This window comes from Camarhynchus parvulus, chromosome 5, assembly GCF_901933205.1.
Source record: "Camarhynchus parvulus chromosome 5, STF_HiC, whole genome shotgun sequence".
Classification (NCBI taxonomy): domain Eukaryota; kingdom Metazoa; phylum Chordata; class Aves; order Passeriformes; family Thraupidae; genus Camarhynchus; species Camarhynchus parvulus.
In genome coordinates, this window is record NC_044575.1 from 17,071,294 (window position 1) to 17,085,633 (window position 14,340).

General features: G+C 47.3%; 2 protein-coding genes and 1 non-coding gene across 3 annotated transcripts in view; all 3 read right to left on the reverse strand.

The window, feature by feature from the left end:
• The window catches only part of PNPLA2 (patatin like phospholipase domain containing 2), a 29,034-nt gene extending 26,263 nt beyond the window's left edge, over positions 1-2,771 (reverse strand). The window contains exon 1 of the mRNA XM_030949752.1: positions 2,378-2,771. Within this exon, the coding sequence (XP_030805612.1) occupies positions 2,378-2,564 (187 nt within the window). The 5' untranslated portion in view covers positions 2,565-2,771. The remainder of the gene's footprint in view (positions 1-2,377) is intronic.
• Positions 2,772-8,687: 5,916 nt separating this feature from the next.
• On the reverse strand, positions 8,688-13,382 carry RPLP2 (ribosomal protein lateral stalk subunit P2). The gene is made up of 5 exons (XM_030950294.1): positions 13,258-13,382; positions 12,646-12,769; positions 10,906-10,954; positions 9,226-9,324; positions 8,688-8,809 (listed from the first exon to the last, which is right to left on the reverse strand). Exons 2-5 carry the CDS (start codon positions 12,766-12,768, stop codon positions 8,733-8,735), a joined length of 348 nt encoding a protein of 115 aa, XP_030806154.1. The 5' UTR covers position 12,769; positions 13,258-13,382; the 3' UTR covers positions 8,688-8,732.
• Positions 10,635-10,767, reverse strand: LOC115904854. The gene has a single exon (XR_004060812.1). It is a non-coding gene; the product is annotated as a small nucleolar RNA SNORA52 (small nucleolar RNA).
• Positions 13,383-14,340: the final 958 nt, after the last annotated feature.

Genomic DNA, 14,340 nt, shown 5'->3' on the forward strand with positions numbered 1-14,340 from the left:
CAGAGAAGGCAGAATGAGTTCATAGACAAGCTGAACAGATGCAAAGGCCAGAGGGAAAAAGCTGGAAAATAAACCCCTAAGTGAGATCTTATTCTCTGAAGTCAATGAAGACTTCTGCTCTCTCTGATCAGGTTCTCAAAAGATTGGACTCATGGAAAAACCTCCAAGGAAGAGGTTTTTCCACTCCTCCCCTGCAAGTACTTGTCTCTGCACAGTAGAGTTTTCTTGAGTTCACAGGCATGAGGACACTAACTTTATCTATACACAGTCAAATAAGCAAGGCTTCTTTCTGCAAAATTCCCCCTTTGTTATTCATCAAGAGACACTATTTAGCATTCCAGTTTCATGGACAGGGCAAGTGACAGTGCAGAGCAGCAGTTGCCATAGGATTCAAAGCCCCTGGGCTACCACCTGCTCTCAGCAGCACAGGAAACACAGGTACAGACCCTGTAAGAGCCTGTATGAGAATGAACGGCTCTCCTAGTTCAGGCCTAGCTGTACCTTCTGCCCTGTCATCTTTTAGCCCTATGATTTCATTCTAACCTCTGGACCTCTGCCTGGAAGCTGCACTGTCAGAAGGGTTTATGACAGGGACAAGGTACGGCCACGGACCCAATGTGCTTTTACTTTCAGAAGTCAACTCTGTTGCCTTAGAGCTGGTCTCTACCCAAGACACATGTCAGTCATGCAGGTGAGTCAGAAGAAAACAATTCCAGGGAAGTCAAATGGAAGACAGAACTGGAACACCCAAGACCCAAGCCTTGGTTAGCTTTAAAGAGCATGGTTTGCCCTCCTTCAGGAGGTAGGTAAACGTTTCCCAGAAGGTGGCCCCTAACCCAGTCCTCTTACACTCCCACTGTACCTCACAGGGAGTGGGAAAACCTATTCTGATTCACAGAAAGCTCTCTACCAGGCTGGATGCCTCCCTCCCTCAGGGCAGCGCCTGGCACATCATGGATGCTCTGGACATATAAATAGCTAAGACAAAGTAAACATGATAACAGGATTGCTCACCACCCAGGATGGCATCTGAGCAAGGCCAAGGATTTGGGCACTACCGTCAGCCTGTCTCACACTTGTGCCACGCCTTTGAGTGGCAGAGGGATCACCCAGTTAGGGAACTAATTGGGGAGTCACCTCTTCAACAGAAGCAACAGCAATTAAACAACTGGATCCCTGGCAGCTACCTGCAAATGGATCCCTACACAAGATGGGATTAGGGATTATTATCCCTTGTCCACAGTAAAAGTTGGCACGAAGGCGTCACTAGAGCCTTCGAGAGCTCAGATTGGGGTCTGAACAGCTGTTAAGAGCTCCAGAAGTTACAGGTGCACTTCACTGGGCATTTCTGTAAACAAAACGCTCAGGAAGGGAAACCTCAAACCGAACTACACAGAAAATACTAACTTTTGCTGCATGAGGGCTACATCTCAGAAAGGAGTGCTGTGGAAAAACACCTGTCAAGGTGAGACAACTTCAAGCAATAAACAGCTCTGGCTGTCCTTATCTCTAAGAGAGGCTCATAATTCTCAGACTAAACAGATATACCTGATTCTCTCACACTACAATCCCATTTCAAGCTTAAGAAATTTTTTCTGCATCTGTTATTCTCAACATAAAAGCTTCCAAGTACAGACTCTAACACGTGTTTGTTAGCTTCCTCCCATATATAAAACGACAAGAAAGTCAGGAAGCATCACAGACCATTTTCTTCAGCTGTTCCCCAGGCATGGGGACACACTGTATTGCTTCAGAGATAACTTTTTAAGCTTATTCTGTAACTTGAAAACATAGATAAAATCTAACTAAACTGGAGATCTAGCTCTTGCAAAGGGCAAGAGAATTCCTCAGTGCCCAAGATCCCAAGGAATAACTCTTCCATAAACAAACACGTAGACTGAAGGCTGTGCTCCTCAGAGATGCTGCCCAGCTCCCATCTGCACACACAAACACCAGGTCTCCATCTCCAGCCACTTCACCTCCCGTTCACAGCCACCAAAAGCCAGTGCCCACATGGCGAGAGGCTCCTCTCCTCACCTAGAACCCCACCAGACCTACACCCAAGCAAGGTAAACCCACAAACCAAGCGCAGCAGGTCCCCGCGATAGATGTCTGTGTAGGTGGTATCAGAACCAGGAGCCCTGTGCTGACTTCTACCATCAGGGGCCCCCATGACCTCAGCCACCCGTCAGGGACCGCGGCGGGGGAAAAGGCCTTAAAAACAAAGCGCCGCTCGCACTTCGGGAGGAGGCGGGCGCAGCGCTATTTACACGCACATGCATAGATACACCCACATCCCCTCGCTGGTGCTCTAATTAACAAATTAGCAGTAGCGAAGGGAACACGCGAAGTTGCGCCGGGCTCGGCCCACACTTACCGAGGCAGGCGCCGCTGACGAGGGCGGTGGCGGTGAGCGCCCCGGCCGAGGCGCCGTACACCTTCTTGGCGTTGGCCACCAGGAACGGGGCATGTTCCTTCAGGCAGCTGGCCACGCCGACGTGGTAGATCCCCAGGAAGCCGCAGCCGGCGAAGGAGATATTCCAGGTGGAGTCCGGCGGGAACATGGCCTCCGCGCCCCGCTGGAGGCGGAGGGTGCCGGGGGGAAGCAGCAGCAGCAGCCGCGGCGGAGCAGTGAAGCCGCGGATCTCTTTCCGCACCGCCTCGGGACGGGCGGGACAGCTGGGAAGCGCTGCCGCCGAGTAGGGTACGACGGAACACGGCACGACTTGCCGCTGAAAGAGCGGCGCCGGCCGCCGGCTTTATACGCGGCGGCCCGGCCCTCGGGCCCGCCCCCGACATGGCCGCCGCCCCTCGGCAGCCGCGGGGCGGGCGGGAGCGCCCGGCCCCTCCTGCCACCCCTTCCTCCGGTGAACCCGCGCCCGGCCCGGGGCATGGCGGGGCCGTGCCAGCGCCTCCCTGGAGCGGCAGGGGCCGAGTCAGCCTCTCCGAGCGAGAGGGTTGCGGCTGCTCGCAGCGCCCCAAACCTCGCCCTGTCCCCGGGCAGCAGGATGTCCTTCCCTCGCCGAACATCCTGATTCTTGGCATCTGCTCCAAGTCCTTGGGGTTTCCCTTGTTTTTCAGGGATCGGGCGAGAAACGTGAGAGAACAGGAAAAGCTTTCCCCTTTCACAAAAAGCTGAGGAGTCAGAAGGAGGCAAGTCTTGTCACAGCAATAGGGCAAGAACCGGGTTATCCCTGTCCCCCTTCAAAACTAATAAAATCATTGGAAGGGACCCACAAGAATCATCGAGTCCAGCTCCTGGACCTGCACAGGACATCCCCAAGAGTCGCACCACGTGCCCAAGAGTATTGTCCAAACACTTCTTAAACTCTTGTTAAGGCTTGTGTTGTGACCACTTCCCTGGGGAACCTGTTCCAGTCTTCAACCACCCTCTGCAGGAAGAACCTTTTTCTAATATCCAAAACCTTTTTCTAATATCCAGCCTAAACCTGCCCTGACACAGTTTCAGGCCATTCCTTCCAGTCCTGTCATTCCTCACCAGAGAGAAGAGATCAGTGTCTGCCTCTTCTCTTCCCTCATGAGGAAGTTGTAGACTGTTGTACACAAATCACCAAAACACACACAGTTGCTTACCTTTCCTAACCTTTTCTCAACATTTTTTTCTCCACATGCCTCTAAGCTCAGCAAAATGCTTACATTTAGTCAGGGCAACTGTGATTTTCAGCAGTACTTCTGCACATGGTCGCCACAGAGCAGCCCTGGGTGAGAGGCCAGTGCTAGTAGACCATCAAAATAGATTTCAGAAGCTGTGAAGATCCCCTTGCCATAAACAATACAGACTACAGACATCCAAAACATTAGATAAGTATGAAAGTTTACAGAGACATCAAAAAGATCAGCATAACAAGAGAAACAGCTGCTCTACTCAAAGCTAGGAAGCAAGATCAGCAGGAGGGAGGTTTGGGGGATACAAAACAAAAGGCATAAATTTTAATGGAACCAACATAGGGCAAAAAGCACTTTCTACCAAAGTTTAAAAAACTACTTCATTACTCTTGGCATAAAGCAATTTGCATTCATTTTCTTATAACTGATCAGAAGTTTCTCACTTGGGATAGTGTTATATGTGTACTTAACAGCTCTTTCACCATTTAGGCTAGTAGAGGTTATCCAAGTAGCCCCTCTTCCTGTTCCTTCCACTCCAAGCATCCTTTCAAATGACATGAGGCAGGCTAATACCCCCCCTAAAGAGTGGCATGCAGGTTGCAAGAACAGCTGTTTAATGCCTCAATTTCAGTCTACTGCCTCACAGTCACGTGATGGAAGCTAAATTCAGCAGGTAACCCTTGCACAAATCCAATATTTGAGTTCAAGTTAGACATCATACTCCAGCCTCTACAGACAGAGCACTTTTTCATTAAGTGTTTGCCCTTTTCTTTCATCAGACAAGCAGGAGCACAGCTTTATCTTCCTCTCAGCTCCTGCCCCCAAGCCCACCACCTTACCTAGCTGCCAGGAACTCCCCCTTATATATATTAACATCCTGGAGTACATAAATAATTAACCCTGCTTACCTTAATCTTCTCTCTATACCCACCCTTCTCTCCCTTCCTCTCATACCTCTAATTGCTTTTGTAATTTCCTTCCTCCCTTGGATTTGGTGTGGTTACATAACCCTCGTCTCCACCTGGAGAGGTGAGCCCTAGCACACCTGAGCTAAGACTCTCTTACAGGCCCTTAACCCCAAGGCCATCATGGAGCTTCCACCCCATGCTTCTGATGACACAGAAAGGTATTTTCATGTAGTCAACCCCAAAGGAAACATCGTGACTCGCCTTTTCCAGAGCAGGGATTGTTCTGCAGAAGAACTGGTCACTGGGCTGTGACTTGAGCAGAAGTCTGGCAAAACTAACCACTGAACCTTGTCTGCAGATACCTCCCAAACATCTGTAATCACAAGAACATCTTCATTCAGGAGCCAGTGCTGCTCCCTCTTTTTCCAGCATTTCACAAGCCTTAATGTTCCTAGCATGTCTGGAAAATAGAAACAAAAATGCTGCGACAATGCTGGAGTTAGTTTCACTTGATTTCCCAACAGCAATCTCATCCTGAGTTGTTTACATCACTCTGCCTTGGCCCTCAAGGTTACTTATTTGAGGAGGTTAATGCTGCCTTGTTGAAACAGGTCGATGAAATGAACCATGTGAACACTAATCTCTTGTGGAGTGCTGCCTGGGTACTGGCACTAGCAAGTTGACAAACAACTGTGCTTTTCTCAAAAATAATTAACCCCCAAAACTAATCTCTTTCCCCCCAGTAAGAAAGTGCTACAGTTCTGCTCTTGCTCATGATGCAGCAGTAAGCCAGATCAGTGAGATTTACAAGGCAGCTTTTCCTGCATGTTAAACTCAACTGAAACTCTTCAAACCCACTAGTGCCCCTGCAAGCTGAGATGCCACAGAAACAGCTTCACATGCAATCTCTCGTTGTTGTGTTTATTTTCTAGCCGAATGAACGGTGAGCTGTTAGTACCTGTAAGATAATAATACAGACAAAAAATCTCTGCTTTTTCATGCAAGACCTTGTGTTTTTGCCAGCCATTGGGAATTCAAAGACCAAAGGCAGCCTGTTACAATGTTGTTTCCAGAATGTTACTTTAGTATTGTTGTCCACAGTCAGCACGAAAAGCACACCAGTCATGAAGCTCAACCCAAGTGCTCTTAACATCACTGGAAAGCTGGAGTTAAATGTCTTTTTCTTACCTGTGATGTTTGTGTATGGCAGGTCATTGCATGGCAGACTCTTGGCACTTGCTTCATAGGAGCATGTCCTGAGGCAGAAGAGCACTCCTGCTCCTTTGGGACTGAATTTTTCTTCTAGGAAAGGTACTACAGCTATCTCTGCACCTACGTGAGTCAAACCTACTGAGTTCAGCAGGCCTGCCCGTAGCAGCTTGCAAAACTGGGCCTTGGTAGTAAGAGTGAAACCAGTTGAGAGTGGCCCCAGGGAGCCATTGCTTATTGCTTTACAGTAGTGTCCAGGACATTCTCCCTGCTTTCCAAGTAGTGGAGATGCCTTGTCCTTCTCCCTGCCCCATGGTATTTGTAAGGAATGATTTTCAGTGAGAGCTGATTTGTGACAGCACAGCATTTGTGTACCAGTGAGGAAAGCCTGCATGTTTTAACGTCAAGCCTATGACTAAATCACTCTCCCCTGCTGTCAATTTGGTAATGATCAGTTACTAGTGTAATCTCCAGGAACAAGACTATCCCTCCCTTTCTCTTCAATGCCCTTGAGCCCATCTTTTATGAAGAATTCAGGAAAAATCTTTAGCTAAAATTGATTCTGTAAGGGGGACAGACTAGGCCACAAGTCCAAGTATTAGCAGGCATTAGTCTCCTCTGAGAGAATAATGGAATACAATGCACCCACCCCACTAGTACCTTTGCCTTTGATAAGTCAGAAAGGGCATTGCTGAGACTTGAAGATTCAGAACAGTGACTACAGAGCAGAAGCAGGGATCCCATCTCCTTCACAGCTGAAGCTCATTGAAATCAGAACAGAGTGAACTCCATGCAGAGCACCGAACAAGCGTGCAATAGACTTCCAGGCACATCACTGCTCATGTACAAAGCCATCAGGTGGCAAGTTTCATAAATAGGTAAGGAAGGGGGAAGTAAACTTAATAGGTTTGATTTTGTATTCAGAAGAAATGTTCACTATGAAGAGGTCTTAGCAAATTCTGCAAAATGTGTGAAATCTTGAAGCAGAGCCAAGCCATGCCCTGTTCTTCTCAAGAAAAACCTACGAGGTAGTTATGATACATTGACTCCTTGTGAATCCTTGTGAATCCTGTGATAAGAGCTCTATTTCAGTGCTTTCCCGGAGAGCTGCCCCCAGAAGTTTCTTCTCAGAACATTTTACCAATGAGCCATCCTTTTGCTCAGAGCAGATTAACTGACAGCTTTGCACTTTTGCAAAGGAATTTAAAGGTTGTAAGAGGCCACCCACGGCATGACCAGGCCCATAATTCAAGGTTAAAAGGTCACATGAAGAAGATAAAAACAGGATGAAAAAATTAGTCTAGGTGTAGTTGTACTCCTCCCCTCATCACAGTAGCCAGCAACTGGCACCACAGGTTTGTTTCGTCCCATGAGCCTGGGCACAGCACACTCATTGAATAGCTCAGTGCTGTTCAAATAAATTCCTTTAGCATGGAAAAACCCTGAGTGGTGTGCCAGGGCAATCCCTTCCGGTGTAAACACTGATGGTGCTCTCGAGGCAGCAAAGCAAGGCACTACTGGGGAGGGGGGAGGCACCTCTTGCTAAAACCACATCCAAAACCCACTCTTTTTCAGTGACCTGAAATGGAGATATCACCAAGAAAAGCACCACAACCCCCCTGTGCCCAGGGCTGAACCACTGTCATTATGGGTCTGACAGAGAACCACGTGAACAATGGTTTCCATTACTACCAGATCACCAGGCTGGCACTTAAGAGACAAAGTAGATGAAAGGTATTGCCACTGTTACTGCTGTACATTTTTCTGGCATCAGGGAGAGAAGGGCAGCAAGGGTTAGTTGCTTAAATCATGGCCATTTTGAGAATCTAACTTCCAACTGCTCTTTTGCTTTGCTGTGAAGTATTGGGTGTTCTCTCAGTACACCAGAGAGATACAATAGTTTTTCCTACTTGGATTTCACCCATCTCTACTCCCAGAAGTACTTTCCATGCTTTGTCCAATGACTCATATGAACACAGCTGTATCAGCAACTGCTTTTCCCCCAAAAACAATTACACTAGAAAAGCTCCTCAGTATACACACTGGAGGGATATCTTTTTGACTCTACCTGTGCAGACTTAATCACAGGAAGATCATCACACATGCAATTTGTACTCTACCTACCTACAATGACAGATGACTTCTACAAGTAACCATGTTAAGTTGCCTGCCAAAACCATCTTCTAGCAGTAGACACTTCATAAATAAAGGAAAATTTACCTCCCTCTCAAGCTGGTATGTTCTTGGCATGCCAGAGATGTTTCAGTTCTCTGAAAATAAATACCACTGTTTCTTTGTTCAGATCAAGGTACGATTTATGTCCTGATAGCCCAAAACAGCCATTCAGCACGAAGGGTGCCTCTGCATTGATCCGTGTCTTACGACAGCAGGATGAAGTTAGGATTTTTTCTGGTTACAGATTGTTAAGCATATGGATGTAACAGGAAATCTGAGTCAACCATTTTATCAGTGTTGTCCCTAGATCTTGGACATGTGACAGTAATGAAATTGGTACTTTTAAATATACAAAAACCAAATTACTATAATTAGCTCTGAAATTATGATACTGGCCTAATTCAGGCCTGCTGTTCATCCAGTTTCACATTTTGGAATTGAATAAACAGATCTTGGAAAACAAAGACCTTTTATTGCTGAATAGATGAGCCACTTCACTGAGTAACCAAGAGCAAAACAGAATGGAGGTGGCTAACATCAGGAAGATTCAGTTTCCACACACTGTTTAAGAAACAGTAGTGTCAAAACAAGCATCCAGGTTCACACAAGCTTCCCTATCTCCTCAGTACTCTCAGAGCTGAGTCCGACAGTGTGTCAGAAAATTCACACACCTATTGCAGACAGAGATAAAAATCAAAGCTGTGTCAGAGCTATTTAAAGAATAGCTGAATCCAAGAGCACTTGCATGGTAACAATAATAAACACAAAAACATTTAAAACAAAGAATTTTAATAACTTCTCTATAACAAATAATTAATCAAAGAGGCCAAATCCCATGTCATCATCAGATTCTTCTGATTCCTCCTTCTTCTCTTCTTTCTTCTCCTCAGCTAAAGAAAAAAAAAGACCAAGTGAATAGTCAGCATTCACACTGCACCACAGATTTCCAAGATACAAGATTTGGCGGTTTCAGCTCCCCTGCCTACTGGTATTGGAGCCTGCAGGGTTCATCTCATTCCCTTTCAGCAACCAAGTAACACCGAATGGATACAGACATGACTGTTGCAGGAATGGGCTTTACACCACCAAGTCGCTTTGATTCTTGGTTCTAAGCAAGACCAATCCTAAGGCAGACAGACAAAGAGCAAATGCTTCTGACTGTCCAAAGGAAAAGTAACTGTTCAGTTGACATTGCCATCACTGAACTGCTGAAGCGGAGAAGCCCTGAAACGTTGACTCAGCTGTTAAGCTGTTAGCAGAGACAAAAGGAGTTGCCCTGGAGCCACAGCTCTCCATTCACACTCACCGGCAGCAGGGGCCGCAGCTGCGGCAGGAGCAGCAGAACCCCCTCCAGCTGAGACTGCCACGGCTCCCCCAGCCGGCATGCTGGCAAGCTTTCCATTACCTGAATGGGACACAAGAGAAGGATTTATTTACACGCTCATCCCAAGCACAGAAGTTAGGGGAAATGGAAGAGTGCAGGAAAAAACTGATCCTGTCTCATGGATTGAACCTGTCACTAATCTGCTGAAAGGAGCAAGAGGCTGCATTCATGATAAATATAAGCGGTTCTGTGAAAAACACTCAGGAGTTTTAAGATTCACAAAGGCTTATCCCAAGAACACTGGCAGCATATTATTAAGTTTTCTTCTGTTCAAAAAGTCACTTTCTTCCAAAAGCTGTCATAAAAATAGCAGTGAACACATCCAATTTCGCACACCCACATTGTTCTCTGAATACAGCACAGTAGCCCAGAAAGTGAAAATGTACCTCAAAAGTAACACTACCAGCACAGGTTTCTCCTGCTCCTTTTTTTTCCCTTTAAAGGGTAAAGAGAACTCTGAGGGCATAACGGGATCACACAAGAGAAAGGGAAAGACTGATTTATTTATGGCAAAGAGTACAGTATTTAAACAAATTCCTCAGCACCCTATGAACCCTATATTGCATCTCTTTTGAGACTTCTGATTTCTGCTCGTATTTGGAAAGGCAGACAGTTCTCTGGCCTCCTGCCTTTCACATACCAAGGCTCCCTTGACATTCAAAGGTCACATACACAGTATGTTTGTCTGTATTACAGTTTCTGAGAATCAGTTTCTAAATAATTCCCTGTTACTTCAAGATCTAATTAAACTAGCAAAGTAAACAAACATGTTTCATATGCATGTATGTTCTACGAAACGATTTATTTAAAGTATTACAGAAAGAGACAGCGTGTGTTGTAACCACAAGTATAATAGCTCTCTTAGGTCTTTCAAACCACATGGATAGAAATGTCCAGTGCCTGCTCCTGACAGCAAGGCCAGACAAAGTTCTGGCTACCTTTAAACAAAAATATGCCTGCAAATTCCCTTGTGCCTATACACTTGCAAAAAAATAAAAATTCATTTATCAGAAACCTTTGCACTACCTCAGCTCTGCTTTACTTCAGCCCTACGACCCAGCCAATTCATGTAAAAAGTTCCAGCCTCAATAAGAGCACAAATTTCTATGGAAATCAGCCCTCAGAATTCTGTCTCAGGGCAAAGGAAATGCTGGACTCTGAGAGCTCTCTAAGAGATGTGCACTGGAGAGGCTTGTGCTCATGGCAGAGGGTGGAGCTGCACCCCCAATGCCAACTGCCTGGTCCTCATGCTTTACATCACTGGTGCACACAAGTGGGTGAAACACAAAACATCTCCTAGAGACCCTGAAGGACAGCTCAGTCTCTTATCAACATGTCCAGAAAACTCCAACATGAGCAGACTTCCAGTAAGCTCATACATGTTTCAGTTCTCCAGTTTAATGTGGTCCACAAGCGAAACCCAGCAGGTACTGGCACTGACCTGCAGGGAATTAGAATGGACCTGATTCCACTCAATCCAGCTGTGATCCACAATGCTGAACAGACAAAGAGTCTGTGACTTGGCAGCAATTCCATATTCTCAGGTCTAGGCTATCAAAGTAACACAGGCAATTACCTGAGTCACTTGGAGACTCTACTTACCCTGGGCAATTACGTCTTCAATGTTTTTTCCATTCAGCTCACTAATAACCTGTAAGTAAAATTTACAATGTTAGAATTTCCAAACACCATAAGAATAACCTACATTTAAACAAGTACTGATAAATCATCATATGCAGTGCCTCCATCCTGCTGCTTATCTAGCCCCAAAATTCCTTACTTCTAAGTACCAGGAACAGAACATTGACATGAAAGCTTCAGCTAAGTCTTCAATACTTTAAGTATTTTCATGAAATCTGTTACTGAACTCATAACTAATCCAATGAACTTGGAAAAAAGAGGATACAGAGATGTTGTGGAACCAATTAGGAATCCCCACCAACAGTGTAAGTCACTGAGGGACTGTTTACATTTCTTGCTTAACAGCCCCTGGGAGGCTCTGAAGCACTGGGTTCTGGACCCAAAACCACAGGGTCCCATTCCTAGCCCTACCACATGTTAAAAGCCAAGCTATTGTATCCTTGCCCTGGAACACAGAGTTCCAACTTTAATTTTAGGACTTTTGTTGTATAACCAGAGATGACAAAAGCAAAACACAAACCCCAAAACTGCTAAAGCAAGCACTTAAAAATAATGCTCCACAGCTTACTGATGAGTCCCAGCTACCAGGAGTCAGTGGCCAAAGTTAAAGGACTTTAGCAAGAGCTTTTTAATAGGCACCTTCTCATTACACAGAGGGGGGATGTGTGAAACTATGTGCCTGCATGACTGCTCCATCCAGGAGAAAAGTGCTTCTAAGACTTTATTTACACAGGCTTAAGACACAGACAATCCAAAAATTAATTATGACCAAAACAGATTCCAGAACAGCTTTCTGAATATTGAGGGATCAAATAAAGCAATTAATCCATTAAGGTATTAAACCTAAAGGAGCCAAAACCAAAAGACCTGGCATTTAAACAGCAGCACCACAAGTTCAAACCAACATTCCAAACCATAGTAAGGATGCTGTCAACTCAGCCAATCCACAGTCTCGTTTGGCCTATGGTAAAATACTGGGAAAATAATTTCTTTTCATCTTTACTTCTCTGGAAACACTTCACATAGGAGTGTGTGACAAATAAGATCATTTTATTGGTTCTTGTTTTTTTTTCCCCATTGACAAATATTTTTAGGTCCACAATGCTGAAGATCTATTATATCACAAGTAACATTTTAATTAAGATACTCTTTCAAAGTTGTTTTTTAACACAACCAAGTTCGTATTAATTTCCAAAATCTTCATATATATATCCTCAAATACCTTAATCTCCACGTTAGACTTGCCTATGTTTCTTGGCGAGGAAACAAATGCCCCTTTGCAGCACACTAAATAAGAATGTATTACTGAGTATCAGGCCTTCAATATGTTAGCTCTGAATCAATACTAACCGAAAATAAGAAGTGAACCTTCAGTGCAGACTATGCACCAGAACATTTTCAGTGCATCCTTATATGCAGCCACCATCTCAATGAGGATGATCAGCCTGAACTACCAGAAGTCAGCAACAACTGACAGACACCTTTGCAGAGGTATTGAATAAGAAAGCCAGACTTTCAACAAAAGTTGTAAGAACTTATGATTGGCCCAGCAGTGTTTAGAATTCACACTGGTAAGGATCACCAAATGTCTGAATAGCATAAGGGTACATCAATAGGGAGGCAACGGGAACACTGAAGCCAAAAAAACGGTTCCAGTGTCTGGCGCTGGCTGGGACATCTGGAATTAAGAGGCAACGCCACCTTGTTCATGCGTTCATCGTCCGTCTCGATGCCGACGCTGTCGAGGATCTTTTTCAAGTCCTTGGACGTGGGGGACTCGTTGCCCCCGAGCACGGCGAGCAGGTAAGCAGCGACGTAACGCATCCTGCAAGAGGAGAGTTTCAGCATAGCCGAGTTACGTGCGCTCGGAGGGAGCCCATTCCTGTTTCAGCATGGCCGAGTTTCGTGTGCTCGGAGGGAGCCTATTCCCTCCGAGCCACGATCCTTCGGCTCCGCTTCCAAAGGAGGGCCCGCGACCGGCGAGGCCACGCTCCGCAGGCTGGGCCGGCACGGGGCCCGCACACACTCCCGCCCGCGCCGGCACCGCACATCTCTCCCGAAAGGAAGCGGCAACGCGGCACTGCCGGCCTGGCGTCCGCCTCAGCCCGTCCCCATGCCTCAGCCCGTCCCGTCCCTCCGCCAGGCCCGGCCCAGGCGCAGGCCGGGAGAGCACATGGCCGCCGTTCACCCCTCCTGCGCCACCTCTCCCCCCCGGCCCGAGTGATCTCACCCGAGCCCCGCGGCCGCGGCGGAGCTGGCGCGCGCGGGCCGGACGGCACCACTGCCGCGGAGGGGGGCGCGCCGTGCGCTTACCTGGGCGGCGGCGACGGCGCGGGACAGCGGCCTGGGACGTGCGCGCGCGAGGGCAGAGCGGCGGCGAAAGGAAGGGGCGCGGCCTCGGCAACGCCTTCTTCCCGCCACCCCTCAACAACGAGCGCTGCCATTGGGCCGGAGCGGCGGGCAGCGCGCAGACCAATGGCGAGCCGCGGGTGCGGCCGCCGCCAGCGCGGCCGGTGGAGCATGCGCAGAGAGGGAGGTGCCCATGCTAGGCGTGCCGTGCGGCCTTATCGTTTGTGCTGGGGTGGTGGAGATTCTCCAAATCACAGAGTCACAGAGTGAAGGACATTGGAAAACACCTCTGCGATCATCGAGTCCAACCTCTGACCTAATACCACTCTGTCAACTAGAACATGGCACTGAGTGCCACATTCAGTCTTTCCTTGGACACCTCCAGGAACGGTGACTGCACCACCAGTATGTTCCAATGTCTGAGCACTCTTTCTGTGGAGAAATTACTCCTGATGTTCAACCTAAACCTCCCCTGGCACAGCTTAATACTGTCCTCCACCTCCAGAATCTTGCCCTGCCCTGCCCTGGCGTGGCCTGGCCTGGTAGGGTCAGCACAGTCTCCTCCATTTGTCCCATGAGTTGGGTTCTGCCACCAGGTGCACATGAGACAGATCCACACACAGAGCCCTCATGTTTGTTTATTTCATATCAGTGCAGAGACAGGCAATGGGTGATGAATCCAGAAAGCCAGTGCCTCGCTCTGTGTGTTCCTTCATGGAAAGGCTGGTCAGGAAAAAGCTCTCCAGGGAGGTGGTGGAACCATTGTCCTTGGAGGTGTTCTGGGAAGAACTGGACATACCAGTTAGCTTTGGTCTAGTTGTTACAGTGGTGTTTGGTCAGTTGTGGAACTTGATGATCTTGGAGTGGCCAGCAGGATTAGGGAAGTGATCATCCCTCTGTACTTGGCACAAGTGAGGCCATACCTCAAGCCCTGTGTCCGGTTCTGAGCCCCACACTTCAGTACAGACATTGAGGTGCTGGAATGTGTCCGGAGAAGGGCAATGGAGCTGGGGGTGTTTAGGAGGCTCAGGGGTGACCTTAGCACTC